Consider the following 16,095-nt stretch of genomic DNA (forward strand, 5'->3'; position numbering starts at 1 on the left):
AATTTTTTTGGTCTTTGCTTTCCTCCCAAAGGAATAAATGTCTTTGCTCTGATCATATATACAGAGTATGTGATCATACACATTCCTCATAGAGTAGGGAGTTTTTCCTTGGAGCAACTTCTGAATTTTTGAAGTTCCTGTAATTGTCACAGAGTGGCCAGGCCCGGCAATGGAGAGAGGCATATACTTTGCAGTGAACTGTGCTCACTGATGGTTTATATAGAGAGAGCCATTTTTACTTTGGAGAAGGTGGCAGTTTAATTTGCCAGTAACTACAATGAAAGCAATTTCTATTTGGGTTTGCTCTTAACTTTCTGAAAAATGCTTCTTTGCTTTGGATTTCCAGAATTGATTTATTCCAAATTGAGATCCTTGCTTTGATAGGAAAGTTTAAACTCTGTTGAACCTGTTATTTGGTGTTTAGAAAGGATCCATTGTGGTTCCACTGAAGTGCTCATTAAATATCTGGAATCATAAACCTAAAACTTTGGCCATGTGTAGAATTCAGGGAGCTAGGAGATGGGAAGAACTCCATAAATTGTTGGGAAACAATAACTGATCCTACTTTCCAAGGACTTGCTTTATTTATGCACCAGGGTACCTTTTCTTCAGGCTGCTCCTGGCCTTGGGGGGATTACAAAGTGTGTTCTTTAGCAAAATGAAGAGGTAGCTCTTCTTTTTATGTGGCTGTGTGATATTTCCAATAACTACATATGCATTTTAAGTTTTTTCTCTCATTGATGCCCTGATAAAAATGCAACTGTTAAAGAATTTGTTGTTCTTTCTGGTTATGTTCTTTCCAAAGTGTGTATGTGCTCATCCATTCCTTCAGCAGACGCTTATCGTGCACTAACTGTGTTCGAGGCACTGGACAAGACACTGGGGATACAAAGAGGAAAGATGCAGTTTTTGAAGATAAAATTTTTGAAGGCTCCATTTCCACTAGCTGCACATTTTAAGAGCTTATCATATTCTAAGTATCACGAGAAGACTTGAAAAGAGCTTGAATCGTTCCTTCCTTCAGAAAACTTAATGTAGTGAGAGAGATCACATATTGACATGAAAAATACTCAGCATTTGTAGAGCAAATGTGAATTAATGTGATGAGACCTGAATCCAGCAATTCAGAAAGGCTATAAAATGGATAGGCAATCCACAGGGCTTGCACATTGTGTCTTGTGAAAGACCGTACACTTCTCTTGTGCTTTTGAAGATCCCCTGGAGTCTTGAACAGAATACAGGTGGAAATACCCATCCTCTCAGTCTTCAGGGTGGCCGGACAGGACCCGGGGTGGCTGAACCCCCCCAGGCCTGTCGCCTCTGGTAGGAGCAGCCTCCTCGTGGAGGCACAGTGTGTTATTTTCTGTGTGTGCCATGATGTGAACAATATTTGGAAGCACTGTTTCGTGATTTCTGATTTGTCTCCTTCTCCACAGATATGTACGACCAAGTGCTGAAGTTCGGTGCTTACATCGTGGATAGCTTACGGGAGTGCTCCCAGCCAGTGCTGGTATACATTCCTCCTCAGGCTGAGCTCCGGGGGGGCTCCTGGGTTGTGATCGATCCCACCATCAACCCCCGGCACATGGAGATGTACGCTGACCGAGAGAGCAGGTAGCATTCCTTCTTTATTTCCATTCACTGTCTCTAGGGGTGTGCTAGCTGTTGGTTTCCTCCTGGAGAACATTAGAACCAAGAGATCTTTATTTGAATATGTCTATTCCCAGAGGGCTCCCAGGTCAGAAAAAGAGATTTTCTAGATAGTGTCTGCTAGGATGAGAAGGAAAGCAGGTGGGAGTCAGGCTTTCCTAGTGTGACCCCCCAGCCCACATTCTTGTACCAAGAAGTCCGTCCTCTATTCCAGGCACTGGGAGAAACTTGGAGGGATTCTCTCGATTGTTGTGCAGATAGGCCTGTTCGCTCTCCCTTTCTTAGACGTGTGACAGAGGGAGCTCAAGGCGAGTTGGAGTGGAAGGACTAAATTCTTAGTCTGTGGAGTTCTAGGGTCTTCACCCAGCTCTGCCACTGGCTGGCGAGGAACCTGGAGCAGTCTTAAGTCTTACTCTCCTTGAGCTGCTGCTGCTTGTTTGTGGGATGAGCTGCTGGTCACGGAGGTCACTGAGCAGCCCCCGCATTCTCTGATTCCAAGCCGGAGCTGCTCACTCTGGCATTCTGGGAGGCTTAGAGAACACCGTGCTCACCATAAGAGAATGTCCCAGGCTTTTGTCAGGAGGTGGTCCTTGAAAATACTTAAGTAAAACAGACCACATGCAGCTTCCTTTCATAATCTGTTTTCAACCCTTTCCAAAATAGGTAAATTTCACATTGTATTTCCTTGACATTGCCCATGCCAATTCCTGCCTCCGATCATTCTACTAGAGTACCTGTTTCTCTCTCTCTCTCTTTTTTTTAAAGATTTTATTTATTTATTTGATAGAGACACAGTGAGAGAGGGAACACAAGCAGGGGGAGTGGGAGAGGGAGAAGTAGGCTTCTGCTGAGCAGGGAGTCCAATGCAGGGATCCATCCCAGGACCCTGAGATCATGACCTGAGCTGAAGGCAGACGCTTAATGACTGAGCCACCCAGGTGCCCCACCTGTTTCTCTCTTTCCCCAAGATTTTAGCTTCCTTCTTCAACAGCTGCTTGGGAGAGCCCCGTAGTTTTATTGCAAAATCAGTAGGCTAGCAGTCTGTACTGACTATTTTTAAATCCAAATCTAGCCCCTGATCTGATAGCAGATCACAGACAATTCCTCTGCAGACTGTGGAACAAGACCACCTGGTTTCAGATGCAGCCCTGTCACTTGTTAGGCTTGGACAAGTCTCTTAATGCCCTGGACCTTAGCTTCCTCATCGGCAAGATGGGGGATAATAGTTCCTTCCCTCATAGGGGATGCAGACTGGGTATAGGATTGCTATGAAGCTTTATATGTAAGCACTTAGAACAGTGCCATGTATATAGGAAGTATTAGCTATAATTTTTTTTTAATGTAAAACGTGGCTGCTGTTGTTTTTTAAGTTGTCCAGGGTAAAGTTCCTGGTACTTAGAACATCATTAGTATGCACTAGAAACTAGAAATAACCCTGAGACCTCCCCATAGCGGTAGGCAGAGTGTTTTCTCCCCTGCTTGGCCTGGCCTAGCGTGTGGGAGTCCCACCAGCAACTGACGGCTGTGTGCGGGACCGCTTGGCGTCGACCCCTCATTGCACCATTGTAGATGGTGGAATCTGTATTCCTCTTTTGAGATGGAAGTAGACTGGCGTGGTGGTAATGAGAATTATTTTAATTGCTTTTTGCCTGGCCTTCACACCCCACTTAGACACTTTCTGATGCCTGCTTCCCTCCCTGGGGTTACTTCTGTGAGCCATGGGTGGCCAAAACCATAATGAAGCTATTTCCTGGTCTGCAAATTGTAACCGGCCTCATTCTGTTGTCTCCTTCCTTTAAAGTGCCTCTATTTCTGTTTTGTTTCTCTCTGATCCAGGGGATCAGTTCTGGAGCCAGAGGGGACAGTAGAAATCAAATTCCGCAGAAAGGATCTGGTGAAAACCATGCGTCGGGTGGACCCCGTCTACATTCGCTTGGCTGAGCGATTGGGTATGTCTGCTTGTCCTCCTGGCAAATCAATGAGCCATTCAGCTGATTTGTAATGAGTGCATTCATAGGCCAGGGGAGGAAGCACTGAAGCATTTGATCAAATTCATGATAATCTTTATTTACTATCCTCTATATGGTAAGAGCCCTGGTAGAATGAAATAGTGTATGTAATAGGAAGGAAAGTGGGACCTTAAAAAAAGCAAAAGTCACCCAAGTTTTCTTCTGGTATTTTCTTATAATTCACAAAGCCCATCTTTCTGGCCTTGTGGGTGTCCTTGTAAAGAATGATTAGCTAGAAGTTGCTGTTGGGGGGCAGGCTGATCAGGCAGAGAACATGCGAGGCTTCAATGTCCTGTTTCTGTCTGTGTCTTTGGACAAGCCCGCCTCATTTCTGAGACACTGAGAGTCAGTGTCACGGGACAGAGAGGCTGGAGACCTACCCAAGGTGGTGTTCTGGGGCCATCCTGAGCTAGAGAAACAGAAGTAAAGACTGTGCACTGTGTGCTTCCACACAGAGGCCGTGGCAGCAGTCGTCCAGGCCCGGGAACATTTGAGCATGATGCTTCCAGCCACTACTCTGTTGCTCATTTGTTTTTGGAGCTTTTGGAAGGTGCTGCAGTTTGCACATAGGACTGAACCCTGGGAGCCCTGTGTTGAGTCCAGAGACCGAATGAGTTTCAGATCCGTTTAAAACACATCTTTCTGCCCAGATCTCCCATCGAGCCCCCTTGCTATGTTGGCGAAGATAATTGCTTGAGGTTCTTTTATTTGTTGGTTTGTTTTGGTTTTGTTTTCCTAAAGGAACACAGTGATTGTCTTTAAAAGGTAGTGAAACTTCATGAATGGAAGGCATAAAAAAGAGAGATGCTAGTTCATATATGTTTCAAATAGTAAATTAATAAAACACCATTTGTGGACTCTTTATATGCTCACCATCTAGAGACACAACCTTGCGAGTGCTTGTGTGCACTCGAGAGACTGCGCATCCTGGCAGTTTGGAGCCCTGAGCCAAACCCAGTGACTGGGGTTCTAATAAACCCTGTGTGTGTCCCATTGTTTGCCATCAGGTAACAACCGTCAATAACTCTAGCCCATCTCGGCCTGATCCTTTTATGGGAAGTGCACACATACAAGAATTGGCAAAGCTGTTTCTAAAATCTATTGCCACCCAGAATTGTTGAGGTGGTATTTTTCTCTTTCTTCTCCAAACAGGATAATTACTTCTGACCAACACTATACACTTTAATTAAAGTAACTGCAGCTCAAGAGCAAGTTACTCACAACTGTATAGAGAGAGAGCTCTAAAAGCTTCAGCCACTGATAAGCATCTCACTTAGATGGCTCATAATTGCTCCCAGCATCAGGCAGTCGTCGCTGCTGTTTTTACCACTAATTCTGTACAAAGGCAGCAGTACCACAATTGCAGGACACAGTGCATTGTGTAATTTTCTCTCCTTTTTTTTTTTTCTTTTTTTCTTCCTTTTTTTTTTTTTTTTCTTTTTTGCTGGTTTTCTTTCTGGCCAATTTAAAATTTGTCAAAGTCGGTCTTCTTCTGGATCACTGCCCTTTGATATTTCGCGCACTCCATTTGCCACAAACAAGCCGCAGGGCCGCAGTTCATGCTGACTCTAGCAGAAGCAGAGAGAGCTCCATTTATCTTACACTGCCTGCTGAATTCCTACTCATTAACTGGGGGTTCACTGCCTCTTTTTAACCCCCCCAATGGCTGTTATCATCCCTTCAGAGTAACTGGGTGGTAGGAAGAGGGATCCTCTCTGACATCTGTTTGCAGAACCACTGGATGGTGAGGGGTGTGGGGCTGAAGCTTCTTTCTCTTGAAGGAAAGTAATATCGTTCCCACCTTCACCCAGCACCTTTTAACTTTTGAAATACAGGAAGGGGAGAGGGAGGAGATTCCCAAGTGATGGCCGTTTAATCATTTGTTACAAATCATCTCATTATCAATTTCCTCTCCGCATTGAAGAAAACCATATTTATTTAACCTTGACCAAAATGGCACTAGAGAAAGAATCCTTAGTCTGCTAAATGGGAAGCAGGCTCTGGCCCAGGGCAGGTCGGGAACACGAGAGTGGATCTAGAATAGAAATAATCATGTACAAGTTTCGGTTAGGTTGCGTGCAGGTAAATTGTTTTAATTACTAGTTTGTAGACGTTAGTTTCTTCATCTAAAAGTGGGGATAACGCCCCCACTTAGCCACCATGAATATCAGGTGAATGTGCATTCGCTTTGAATCTATGAAGCATTTTTCAAGCATGGGGATTGGCGTCATTTCCTTTCCACATTAATCAGAAGCGGACAGCCACGTTTGGTATCTCTGTGGCATAGGTCTACTTTTGGAACAAAGGGTATAGGAAAAGAAATACGAAAGAAATAGAAGAAGTGGTCTTGTCCCTCAGGCAATTGCGGTTTTTCGGGGGGATCATACATACCAAGTGTATTTGTGGGGCCACAGTCCAGTGGGAATGTAACAGGACATGCTATGAACTCAGCTCCTTTGGGGTTTCCTTTGTCTTTTGGCTCCTTTCTCGATCAGTGCCTAGAATCAAAGACTGCCAAGATGCTTTTTCACAAAGTGGGTGAAAATGACCTCATTTTCCAGATTGAGAGATTAAGGCAAAAAAAGACTTAAGTCATCCAAGACACAAAATAATGGACGCCAGAGCCCAGAACGGAATTGCGGTTCCCTCTCTTGTACTTTTCTCAGGATTTCCCCAGATTTGACCTCAGCTGAATACTGAGCCTGATCACAATTAAACAGGAATTCTTTCCCTTTGTTATCTAAAGCCAATTTCACTGAAATAAATCTGATTTAGGAGAAAGCCTGTAGGAGTGGATGTTACCTTATGTTCTCAATCTCTTCCCAGATTGGCCCCTGCACCAGGGAGCACGCTGTCAGATCACTTAGGCAAACCAATGCACAACTGACTGTGTTCAAAAACATAATTAGGATTTATTCTCTAAGGATAATGAGTAGTATTTAATTTCTGAACAGCTAACTTCATCTTTTTCAGGTTTCTTATTTTTAAAAACTGACCTTTTGTCATTTTATATAGTTCGTTTGGGTAGAAGGTGAATTACTAGTTTGTAGTTCCATGATTATCATAGAGTGTGAAAACAGCTATTGATTCCTGATAGAGGTAAAGAGAGAAAGAATGTGATCTAAGCCCAAATACCATGGTCCTGCACTGCCAAATTCTCAGAACAGGCTTGGTAGAGTCAGTGCAGGACAGATAACATCCTACCAGACTGACTGCCTTAAGGAAATTGAATTCCTTCTCTGGAAATAGAGCCCCAGCCCTCCACGGCCTCTTCGTGTCTCCCTGACATCCTTCTGCCTCCTCAGAGAGCCAGGAGCAGGGAGTGGCTGTGGGGTAGGATGGCCTTCCTAGCCTTCCTAGCCCAGCCTCTTGACGCCAAGACCTGAGCTTTTTCTCCTGGATCCTTACCCTTGTCTTGTGCTCAGAGGGAGATGACAAATCAGTTAAGAGAGAGTGAGAGCTGCCCAGTCCCAAGTGTGAAGCAATCATAAATTCCCTTCCGTCCCTCTCCCTCAACACAAATAGTCTTTAGGCAAAGAAGCCACTTTGTGAAATGTTATCCTGCTCCAGACACACCTTTTGAACGTGGCCCTGTTCCCAGCCAGCCAGGCAGCCTGCCACGCAGCAACTCGGCTGTGCCCACATGGAGCATGCCCTGAGAGGGACGATATGACACAGGCAGGGGCAGCTCTAGCTGAACACTGCAGCTGGCCTGCGCCTGGCCCTTCCACCCAGCACCCTCTCTGCCCAAGGCATCCTGGGTGTAGAGGGAGTATTGTGGCTTCAGGTGAGGATAAATGTGTCTGTAGACATCTGCGGGAATGCCTTCCTCCCAAGCCTTCTCTTTAGCAGCCAGATGACAGGAAAAGGACACTTCCTTGGGTTAAGGGGATTCAGGGGCTAAGCTGGTTTTCTGGCAGAAGTGATCAAAGTATCTGAGCTGTGTGTGCTTTTTCTATCACTTGTGTCCATCTTCAAGATGTTGTAAGCTGAAAAGAGCTAGAGTTGCTTGTTTCAGTCAGAAAGCAACATCCTTGGCCAGAAAGTTGGAAAGGAAAGAAGTTCTGGTTCTAATGCATGAGAAGTGGGCTCTTGCCCTGGTCACCTCTTGTACACATGCAGTGTCCTCACTTGGCACCATGGCCGTCCAAGCACTGGGCTTTGGGGTAGGCAGGTGCCTTTTCCCTGAATTAGCAATAGCTTACCACCCATCTCGTCACACTGATTCAGCAGTTCTTTGGTTTGATGCAATATGGTGCCATAGTGACAGCATTTTCTGGGAAGGACAAGGGGCTGTTTTGGTCTGTTCCATTCATCTGGTTGTATTTATAAAAGCACCTGGGCTTGCCTCATTCCAGGAAGCAGTGATTCACAGTTCTTTCAGATGGAGAGGCCTGGCTGGCATTTTGTTGGACTGAACCTAAGCTTCTGCCTGCCTGTGAGCTGTCATCAGAATATGTCTGAGAGACCCTGTGCCCCGCCTGGCCCCAGCTGACCCAGAGCCCCATCCCTTGACCCTCCAGACTGGGGGGCGAAGGGGCGGCGGGGGGAGCAACTAAGGAAAGGAAAATAGTAAAGACTTTGAGACTTAACTGCCTCAAGAATTCAGAGAATTCTGTGCGGCTTCCTGACTCTTGTGTGGACTGTTTGTGTGGGGGCACAGGGCTGCAGGGGGTAGTAACAGATTCTTTGATTCCTATTTGGAAATCTCTGGGTGTACTGTATTGATTTTTAAAAATATGAACAGCGGAGCACTAACACAATTGCAAGGAACCTAGGGTTAAACATCCCTGAGAGGATTGCTATTAAAATCAATATGCAAATGCCGTTGTATATTTAGATAGTTGTGGCCCCCTTTGAAGAAAAGCAGATATATGAAAATGGGATTTTAAAAAAACTAGATACATTGGGAGAAATTATTCCCATTACGAAAGGATTATTTGCTTTACCAAAGGATTCACTGCAGGGTTCCTTCTAAATAGCTCCCTTAAGGCATTTAAAACAGGATCTGATTTACGCAGTTTTTCCAGAATGCTTTTATGTAAAGAAAGGCACACCTGTGATGGATACAGAAATCGTTTTGCAAGGGGTTGTTTTTTTTTTCCACCCTATCTTACTATCTTTACAGAGAAATTTCTTTCAACATCGAAAATGTGATTGCACAGATCTTTTAAACAGCTACTTATGTTTGTACTTCTGAATCTTAATAAGATTCCAGTCTTTTTTATGCTGATTTTTCAGTCTCAAGGTTGAGGTACGGGTGTGTGTTCTTGTATCTGAGATATTCTGGAGCTGAGTGAGAAGGGTGGTCTGGTCCTTTTCTTTAGCTTCATAAGTATTTAACCAATCAAAGCAAATTGCTTTCTTAAGAGAAGGAAGAAGGGCCCATAAAAGTTGAAATTGGATTTAAATTTACATAGGCTTCTTAGTGTAACTAAAAAATAAAAAACACTTTAATATCACATTCTTTTATAAAACAGTTTCCCTCTTTGCCAGCTTAGGATTGTTGTTCCATAAACGAGAAACTGAGCACAGAAAAGAGATTTCTGCAAGGTCACCTAGTGCCTTTGGCTGAGTGGAGAATTTTCAGCCTACCAGTCTGATTTTTATTCTAAGCTTTGAAAGTCTCACCCCTCCCCCGAAATCCTCTACCATAGGATGTGATCTGCCCGTCCATAGGGTGAGGGTCCCCTCCTCCTGCTCTCCTTCAGTGTCATGGCTGGGTAAAAAACACCTCCTGCTACAGAAATCAGCTCTCTCCTCGGAAGCTTCTCTCCAGCTTTGACCCCATGGAGGAGAAATGTGGCTTTTCATTATGTCCTGGCCCCAGGAACACCTGACAGGCTGCTGCCCTGTGGACACTGGTGGGTCAATTTAACTTGTTTCATTTAAAGGGCATTGGCTCTATATCACTTCTCGGCCTTTTGGCTAAGATCAAGTATAGTATCTGTTCTTATCAGTTTAATATCTGATATGTCCTCTGTCCGAGGACAATACATTAAATGGATTTTTGGAATTAGGAGACGGAATAGGAGCTTGCTCCCATCCACTGCACTCGTCGACCTGCTATTGCCGTACTTCCAGGAACCATGCACTCACTCTGGGGGAAATTTTAAAAATAAAAACTGAATTTAAAAAGAGCATGGGCTCTGAAGCCAGAGTATCTAAGCCCAGATCCCAGCTCCATGGTTTCCTAACTTCGCAGCCTTGGGCATGTTACTTCCCTTTTTTGTGAGTTGGTTTCCTCATCTGTAAGGTAGCCATCTTTGAGGGTGTTTGCCAGGATTAAAGGAGAGGAAAGGTACTTCAACATTTCTAGCACATAACAGCACCACAGTAATGTTAGCTCTCCTTATTTGATCAGACTAGTACTGCCCCTTCTGGATTCAGCTCTTTATGTTAAAATATTTTTAACTCTAAGGTTGGATTTTTAGGAGTTCTTGGGGACTTTTTATTTGGGGAAGGTAGAGATGGGAGTAATCTACCTTTCTTCTCCCATTTCAGCCTGTTCCTAAAGTAGGATTCTAGAAAAAGAATGACTTTCCTCCCTGTAGCATATTCTCAAACACCCTCACACACGCACACAACGACTTGCTTTCCTAAAAACCCTGAGGCCCTGCAATCTGGCTAGAAAAGAAAGAAAACCATTCCAAGATATTTAATTGTACAGGGAGCTTACAGGATTGATCGAGAGCTTAGCTTTTTACAATAGTCCAGTGAATAAGAAATGCTCCTGACAAACGATCAATGATAGGATAATCACTCTTTATCCCCCTCCTCATTCTTACCTTCTTTCTTTAAGGGGAACAGGGTTCAGAAGTCAAAAATCTTTATAGACGCTGCTTTTAAATTAAGCAGAAAATAGACATTGACATATTTGTTAATCTCCCTTAAATCATTACCAAGGCTGGCTGCTTTGCTGTACAAGGAGAGAGGGGCCCTCGGTGTGCTACACAAGGGTCTAACTAGCTTAAGAGCAGCCTTTTATTTTTAGAAAATAAAATTTAGCAAACCTTTTCTCCCCCCCACTTAAAGCACACAAATCCTTGACTTTCTCTTGTGCATTTTAAAATACACACATCCTCTACTTCTGTCTGTTCCTTGCTTTGATGCTTTTCTGAGATAGGTCTTGAACTGTGATCAGAGGCATTAAGGAAGGAATCAAACAAGGCAACCTTCGGGGGAATTTCTGTGATCTTCCTAGTCTCAGGAGGGCCAGAGCATTGCAGGTGTTTATTCTGTTACTCTTTTAAAGCTCTGGAATAGCTTGACTGGGTAGACGAGACCTTTGTTAGTCCAGGAGCCAGCCTTCTCTGTCCCTCCAACTTGGTAAAGCCAGCACCTTGTTTCCAGGATGCTGTACTCCTGAGCCCAGAAGTCCTCTCTCTGCACCCAGTGCTGAGCTGTGCTCTTAACTCCTTTCCTAACACAGTGAACTAAACTCTCCAATTGATCTGCCCTTCTGTGACCACTGCCAGGATTCCTGCTTGGCCGCTGTTGGTGCCATTGCATGTGGAAGAACACAAGCTTTGGAGATAGCCAGACCCAAGTGTAAATCCTGACTGCTACTTAAGAGTTGGATGCCATTGGGCAAGTAACTTTACATTTCAGAGCCATGGTTTTTCTCATTTGTAAAATAGATGCCCCGTCTGTAAGGTTGGGTTGTTATAAGGATTAGAGACAATGTACGTGAAGCAACTTGGAAAGCGCTCAGTGACATTGAGGTCTACAGCTTGGCAGCGGTGTTAACAGCTGACCCGACCTAGGTCTGAATTGTGCATGGTGACTTACGAGCTATGTGATCCTGAAGCATTGAATGTGGTTCCTGGCACATAGTAAGTGCTCAGTAAATGGTACGTGTTCTATATGGTACAGGTGTACACATATATGTACACATACAGATATACACATATGCAAGCACAGTGTTGGTTATTTGCCCAGAGGGAGGATGTTCTAAAGGTCTGGAACTTCCTATTCATCCATATCCTTGCTCCTGCCATCCCTTGTCCCTGGCAGGGCTGTGATTTTACCTGCTGTTGTATTAGTTCATGATCTCACACTAACATGAGGAGCTACCCTTAAATCTTAGGCCTGCCCAGCAGGTTTCAGGGACTCTGGGGTTGGAGCATGAGTGGTGGGGGAGTGGATGCTCAGGGTGCTCAGGGCTGTGACTGCTTGCCAACCAGTACACAAGTGTTGTAAGACTAAAGTCCCACTGTACAACCAGTCTCCGGCCTGAACATCACTGCGCCTGAATGTGGCTCTGGACTAGCCTATTTCTACAACACAAGAGCAAACAACGTGCTCTCCCAAGCTCAGACTTACCGTTTGATTAAGGAGTAAAACATACAGTCAGGTGACTCACAGAGGATACTAAGCACTCTGCCCTTAGTGGGAAGTGTGCATAATTTCTAAGTCATGGGCAGCCTTAGACTGAAGAGTGGAAAACAAGGAGGATAGGGGGGCAAGTGATGTAGAGAGAAAGGCCCAGTGCCTTCCAGGTCCTGTGTCACAGAAGCCATTTACATGAACTTTTAAACACTCCCCAACAGCATCAAGAGGACAAGTTCTTGGATCACTGTAATGAACGAGTCTAAAGCCACTGCTTTCTTGTATGATGGGGAGATGGCTCCTGACTCACAGAGTGAAAGAAACATTTCTGTCTCACCCTGGCAATCAAGGAACCAGGTCTGGGCTGGTATTAAAACTTCACTTTGGGTGTTCTGAAACAGTGCAAACAAATGACACTGTGTTCATATCAACATGAAGGTGGGTGAGTGGAATGTAAAGTAAGTTGAAGGAGGAATATTTAGTGAGTAATGCTATGGGCCACACTCTGTCTTAGGGACGTGGGATATAAAGAAACGATACAACAAACATGGCTGATTCAGGAGATAATCTCATAAACAGATGTAATGTGGTAAATATGATGATCAGTGTTTACAAAAATATTAGGACAGGGGCGCCTGGGTGGCTCAGTTGTTAAGCATCTGCCTTAGGCTCAGGTCATGATCTCAGGGTCCTGGGATTGAGCCCCACTCAGCAGGCAGTCTTTTTGTCCCTCCGCCTCTGCCCCTACCCATGCTGTCTCTTCTCTCAGATAAATAAATAAAATCTTTTAAAATATTAGGACAAAGTTTAAAAAAAAAATCTTAGGCATGCCTTGGAAACCGTGTCTGATCTACAGAGCAGGAATTATTGGAGATGTTGTCTTGGTCTCAGTTATGGAATGGGACTAAGACGGAACTTCAGCTGTATCAGCCAGGAGCCTGCCATCATCATTTAGCCTTTTCTGAAATGAACGAGATTCTGCTACTGAAGCACTTCCTTGTCTTCTGGCCCAAGTAAGCAAGAAGAGACAAGATAACATAGTGTCCCAAATCTCTGGGGGCCACGCTGTTGTATCTGAGACCTGGCTCTGCCCCTTGCTAGTTTTGTAACCTTGGTGAGTGACATAAATTCTCAGTGCCTCAGTCTGCTCACCTGTAAGATGAGGATAGTAAGAATACCAGCTTTAAGGTGGTTGTAAGGATTAAGCGAGTTAGTAGATACAAAGCACTTAGAATAGTGCCCCGTACCCCACAAATACTAACTTTGACTTCTGATTTTAGGCATCAGGGAGCCAGGAAAAACGTTTTTTTAGCTTGGCTTATTTTTTAATTTTCCATTTGATATAATTTCACCAAACAAGTTACTAGAAGAGTACAAAGGACTTCTGATGCCTTTTTCTTAGATTTACCTGTTGGTAACATCTTGTCCCATTTGTTTTATCGTTTGCACGTGCTCATGTACATGTGCTCACTTATGCACTCTCCACACACACACTGTTTCTGCGAACCATCTGATAGTCATTTGTAGACATCATGCTCCTTTATCCATAGATGTTTAGTGTGTGTTTCTAAGGACACAGACTTTCTCTTATGTAACCCAAGACACTTATCTACATCAGGAACTATAACATTGATACAATACTACTCTCTCATTCATGATTCATATCAAGATTTTACCAGTTGTCCCAATAATGTCCTTTATAGACTTTTTTCTTTTTTTGTGGTTTAGATCTGAGATCTAACCCTAGACCACACACTGCAGCCTGTTTTCAGCTATTTAGCCTGTCATCATCTTGACTTTTTTTTTTTTTTAAATACAGACCACATTTTTTTGGGGGGGGTAAGATTTTCTTTTTTTAAGATCTTATTTATTTATTTGACAGTGAGAGACAGAACACAAGCAGGGGGAGCGGCAGGGAGAGGGAGAAGCAGACTCTCTGCTGAGCAGGGAGCCCGATGTGGTCCTCGATCCCAGAACCCTGGGATCATGACTTGAGCTGAAGGCAGATGCTTAACAAACTGAGCCACCCAGTTGGTTGTGGTAATCTCCACACCCAACATGGGGCTTGAACTCACGACCCTGAGATCACTAGTCACATGCTCACTGACCAAGCCAGCCAGGCACCACAGGCCCCTTTTTTGTAGCATGTTTCTCAATCTGTGTTTGGTTTATATTTCCCCATGGTTAAATTCAGATAACGCATTTTTGGCAGGAATATTGCAGAAGTGTTATTTATGATCAGGACATCATATCAGGAGGCATATGTCAGTTTTTCCTATTCTTGATGGTAATTGTGATTACTTGTTTAAGGTTTTGTTGGCTAATAGTAATTTGTGAGGGGATACTTTGAGACAATGTAAATATTCTGTTCCTCATCAAACTCTCACCCACTAGTTTTAGTATCCGTTGATAATTCTTGGCAGAATCAGTTGCTGTGACAGTGGTAAAATGGTGGTTTTCTAATTCCATCATTCCTTCTACATATATTAATTATTATTCTGCTGGAAGGGAGAACTTTCCCTTCCCTCTTCCCCTATTTAATTATTTATATTAGGATGGACTCACAGGTTATTTCATTCCATAAATATTCTGGTAATTAATATCATCCTATTTTTGATAAATTTGATACTCAGACTGTCCCAGATTTGGCCAGTGGGAACACGTTCAACCCGGCTCCTATGTCCTTTTAACACATCCCAATCACTGGAGTGTGGTCTTGCTTTTTTTTTTTTTTAAAGATTTTATTTATTTATTTGACAGAGACACAGCGAGAGAGGGAATACAAGCAGGGGGAGTGGGAGAGGGAGAAGTAGACTCCCCGCTGAGCAGGGAGCCCGATGTAGGGCTCGATCCCAGGACCCTGGGATCATGACCTGAGCCGAAGGCAGACGCTTAATGACTGAGCCACCCAGGTGCCCCTCAGGTCAGTGTTTTACTTGGTAAACATGTCTGAGACCATGCATCCCTGGCTGCTAAGCACCATGGCGGACAGGGCTAGAAAGGTAACAGCTTTATTTTGAGCAGGGGGCAAAGACAAGGCAACACTTTACAGCTACATTGTAACTAGATCCTGCATCGTGGTCTTGCTTTTTATGACCGTATGTTCCAGGCTCATCTTCTGTTTTTCTTGCCCCAGCCCTGGAATCATCCACTGTTTCTCCAAGGAGTCTGGGTTCCTCTTACTAGAGAAGGAAAAATGTTTGCTTCCCTGTCTAGGGTGTTACAGCTGAGATAATCTCACCTCAGAAGAAATCAGTTGGCTCTCTTCCCATCGATTCTTTAGGCAGAGCCGCCCCGGTATTGGATGGGCCTTCATCTCATCCCATAGCCCTGCTCTGCTTGGCATGGAAAGAAGGCTGCTGAGTGTTAGGGCCCCAATGTGATAGGTCACCGATTGCCCTCTGTGTGAGAGCCCAAGAGGAGATAGCCGGCAGCTCTCTTCCTTGTGGTTTTCAAGTAGTGATGGGCTTAAAAAAAAGGAGGTGGAGGTGGGCATCTGAAAAACCTCATAAAAATGAAACTGGGTCCTGTGGCTACATCCCTGTTCTATTAACATGTGTTTATCTATAATACTTACGGCTCACTCAGCAGCCCAAGGCTGTTTATGGCATATGATTCATAGTGGCATAAAAAGCAAGGCCTGTTTCCAGACAGACATGCCTGAAATAGACCTTTCTCTTCTGCAACCCATCACCTGTGGTCATGTATTTATTTGTCAGCTTTGGTGACAAAGCACTTCAGGTTGTCCCCAGCACCAGGGGCTGTCACCTATTGCTCCTTCAGCTAGACTTACTCCTCTTTACTAGGCAGGCAGGTAAATTTTCAGTATTGATTACAAGTCCCTTCTGAGAGTAATTAGGAAGGAAAGCATAACATAGCAGCACCTCTACTGGGACACTACTGACTGAAGGCAGGGGTCGGGGGGGTGGTGTCTGGGGAGGGGGCTCCTCCCTGTTACAAGGAATTCCAGATTTCTTACAGGAACCTGTTGAATGAGGGTACTGGGTGCTTAGAAGCTTAGTGATCCAAATGGGATTTGTAGGCTGCCTTTCTCTTTTCCCTTCTTCCTTCACTTTTAGCCCAAGAACTAGAATGTCTTTCTCTC

At 44.2% G+C, this 16,095-nt stretch overlaps 1 protein-coding gene and 2 non-coding genes across 4 annotated transcripts in view; 2 read left to right on the forward strand and 1 right to left on the reverse strand.

The window, feature by feature from the left end:
* The window catches only part of ACACA (acetyl-CoA carboxylase alpha), a 239,733-nt gene that overhangs the window by 210,486 nt on the left and 13,152 nt on the right, over window positions 1-16,095 (forward strand). For both annotated transcript variants that reach the window (XM_044921884.1, XM_044921885.1), the window contains 2 exons: window positions 1,437-1,614; window positions 3,487-3,599. In XM_044921884.1, the coding sequence (XP_044777819.1) occupies window positions 1,437-1,614; window positions 3,487-3,599 (291 nt within the window). The remainder of the gene's footprint in view (window positions 1-1,436; window positions 1,615-3,486; window positions 3,600-16,095) is intronic.
* Window positions 9,568-9,759, forward strand: LOC123326808. The gene has a single exon (XR_006541349.1). It is a non-coding gene; the product is annotated as a U2 spliceosomal RNA (small nuclear RNA).
* On the reverse strand, window positions 14,936-15,066 carry LOC123326771. The gene has a single exon (XR_006541313.1). It is a non-coding gene; the product is annotated as a small nucleolar RNA SNORA63 (small nucleolar RNA).

The sequence above is a fragment of the Neomonachus schauinslandi genome, chromosome 15 (genome assembly GCF_002201575.2).
Source record: "Neomonachus schauinslandi chromosome 15, ASM220157v2, whole genome shotgun sequence".
In the NCBI taxonomy this organism is placed as follows: Eukaryota; Metazoa; Chordata; class Mammalia; order Carnivora; family Phocidae; genus Neomonachus; species Neomonachus schauinslandi.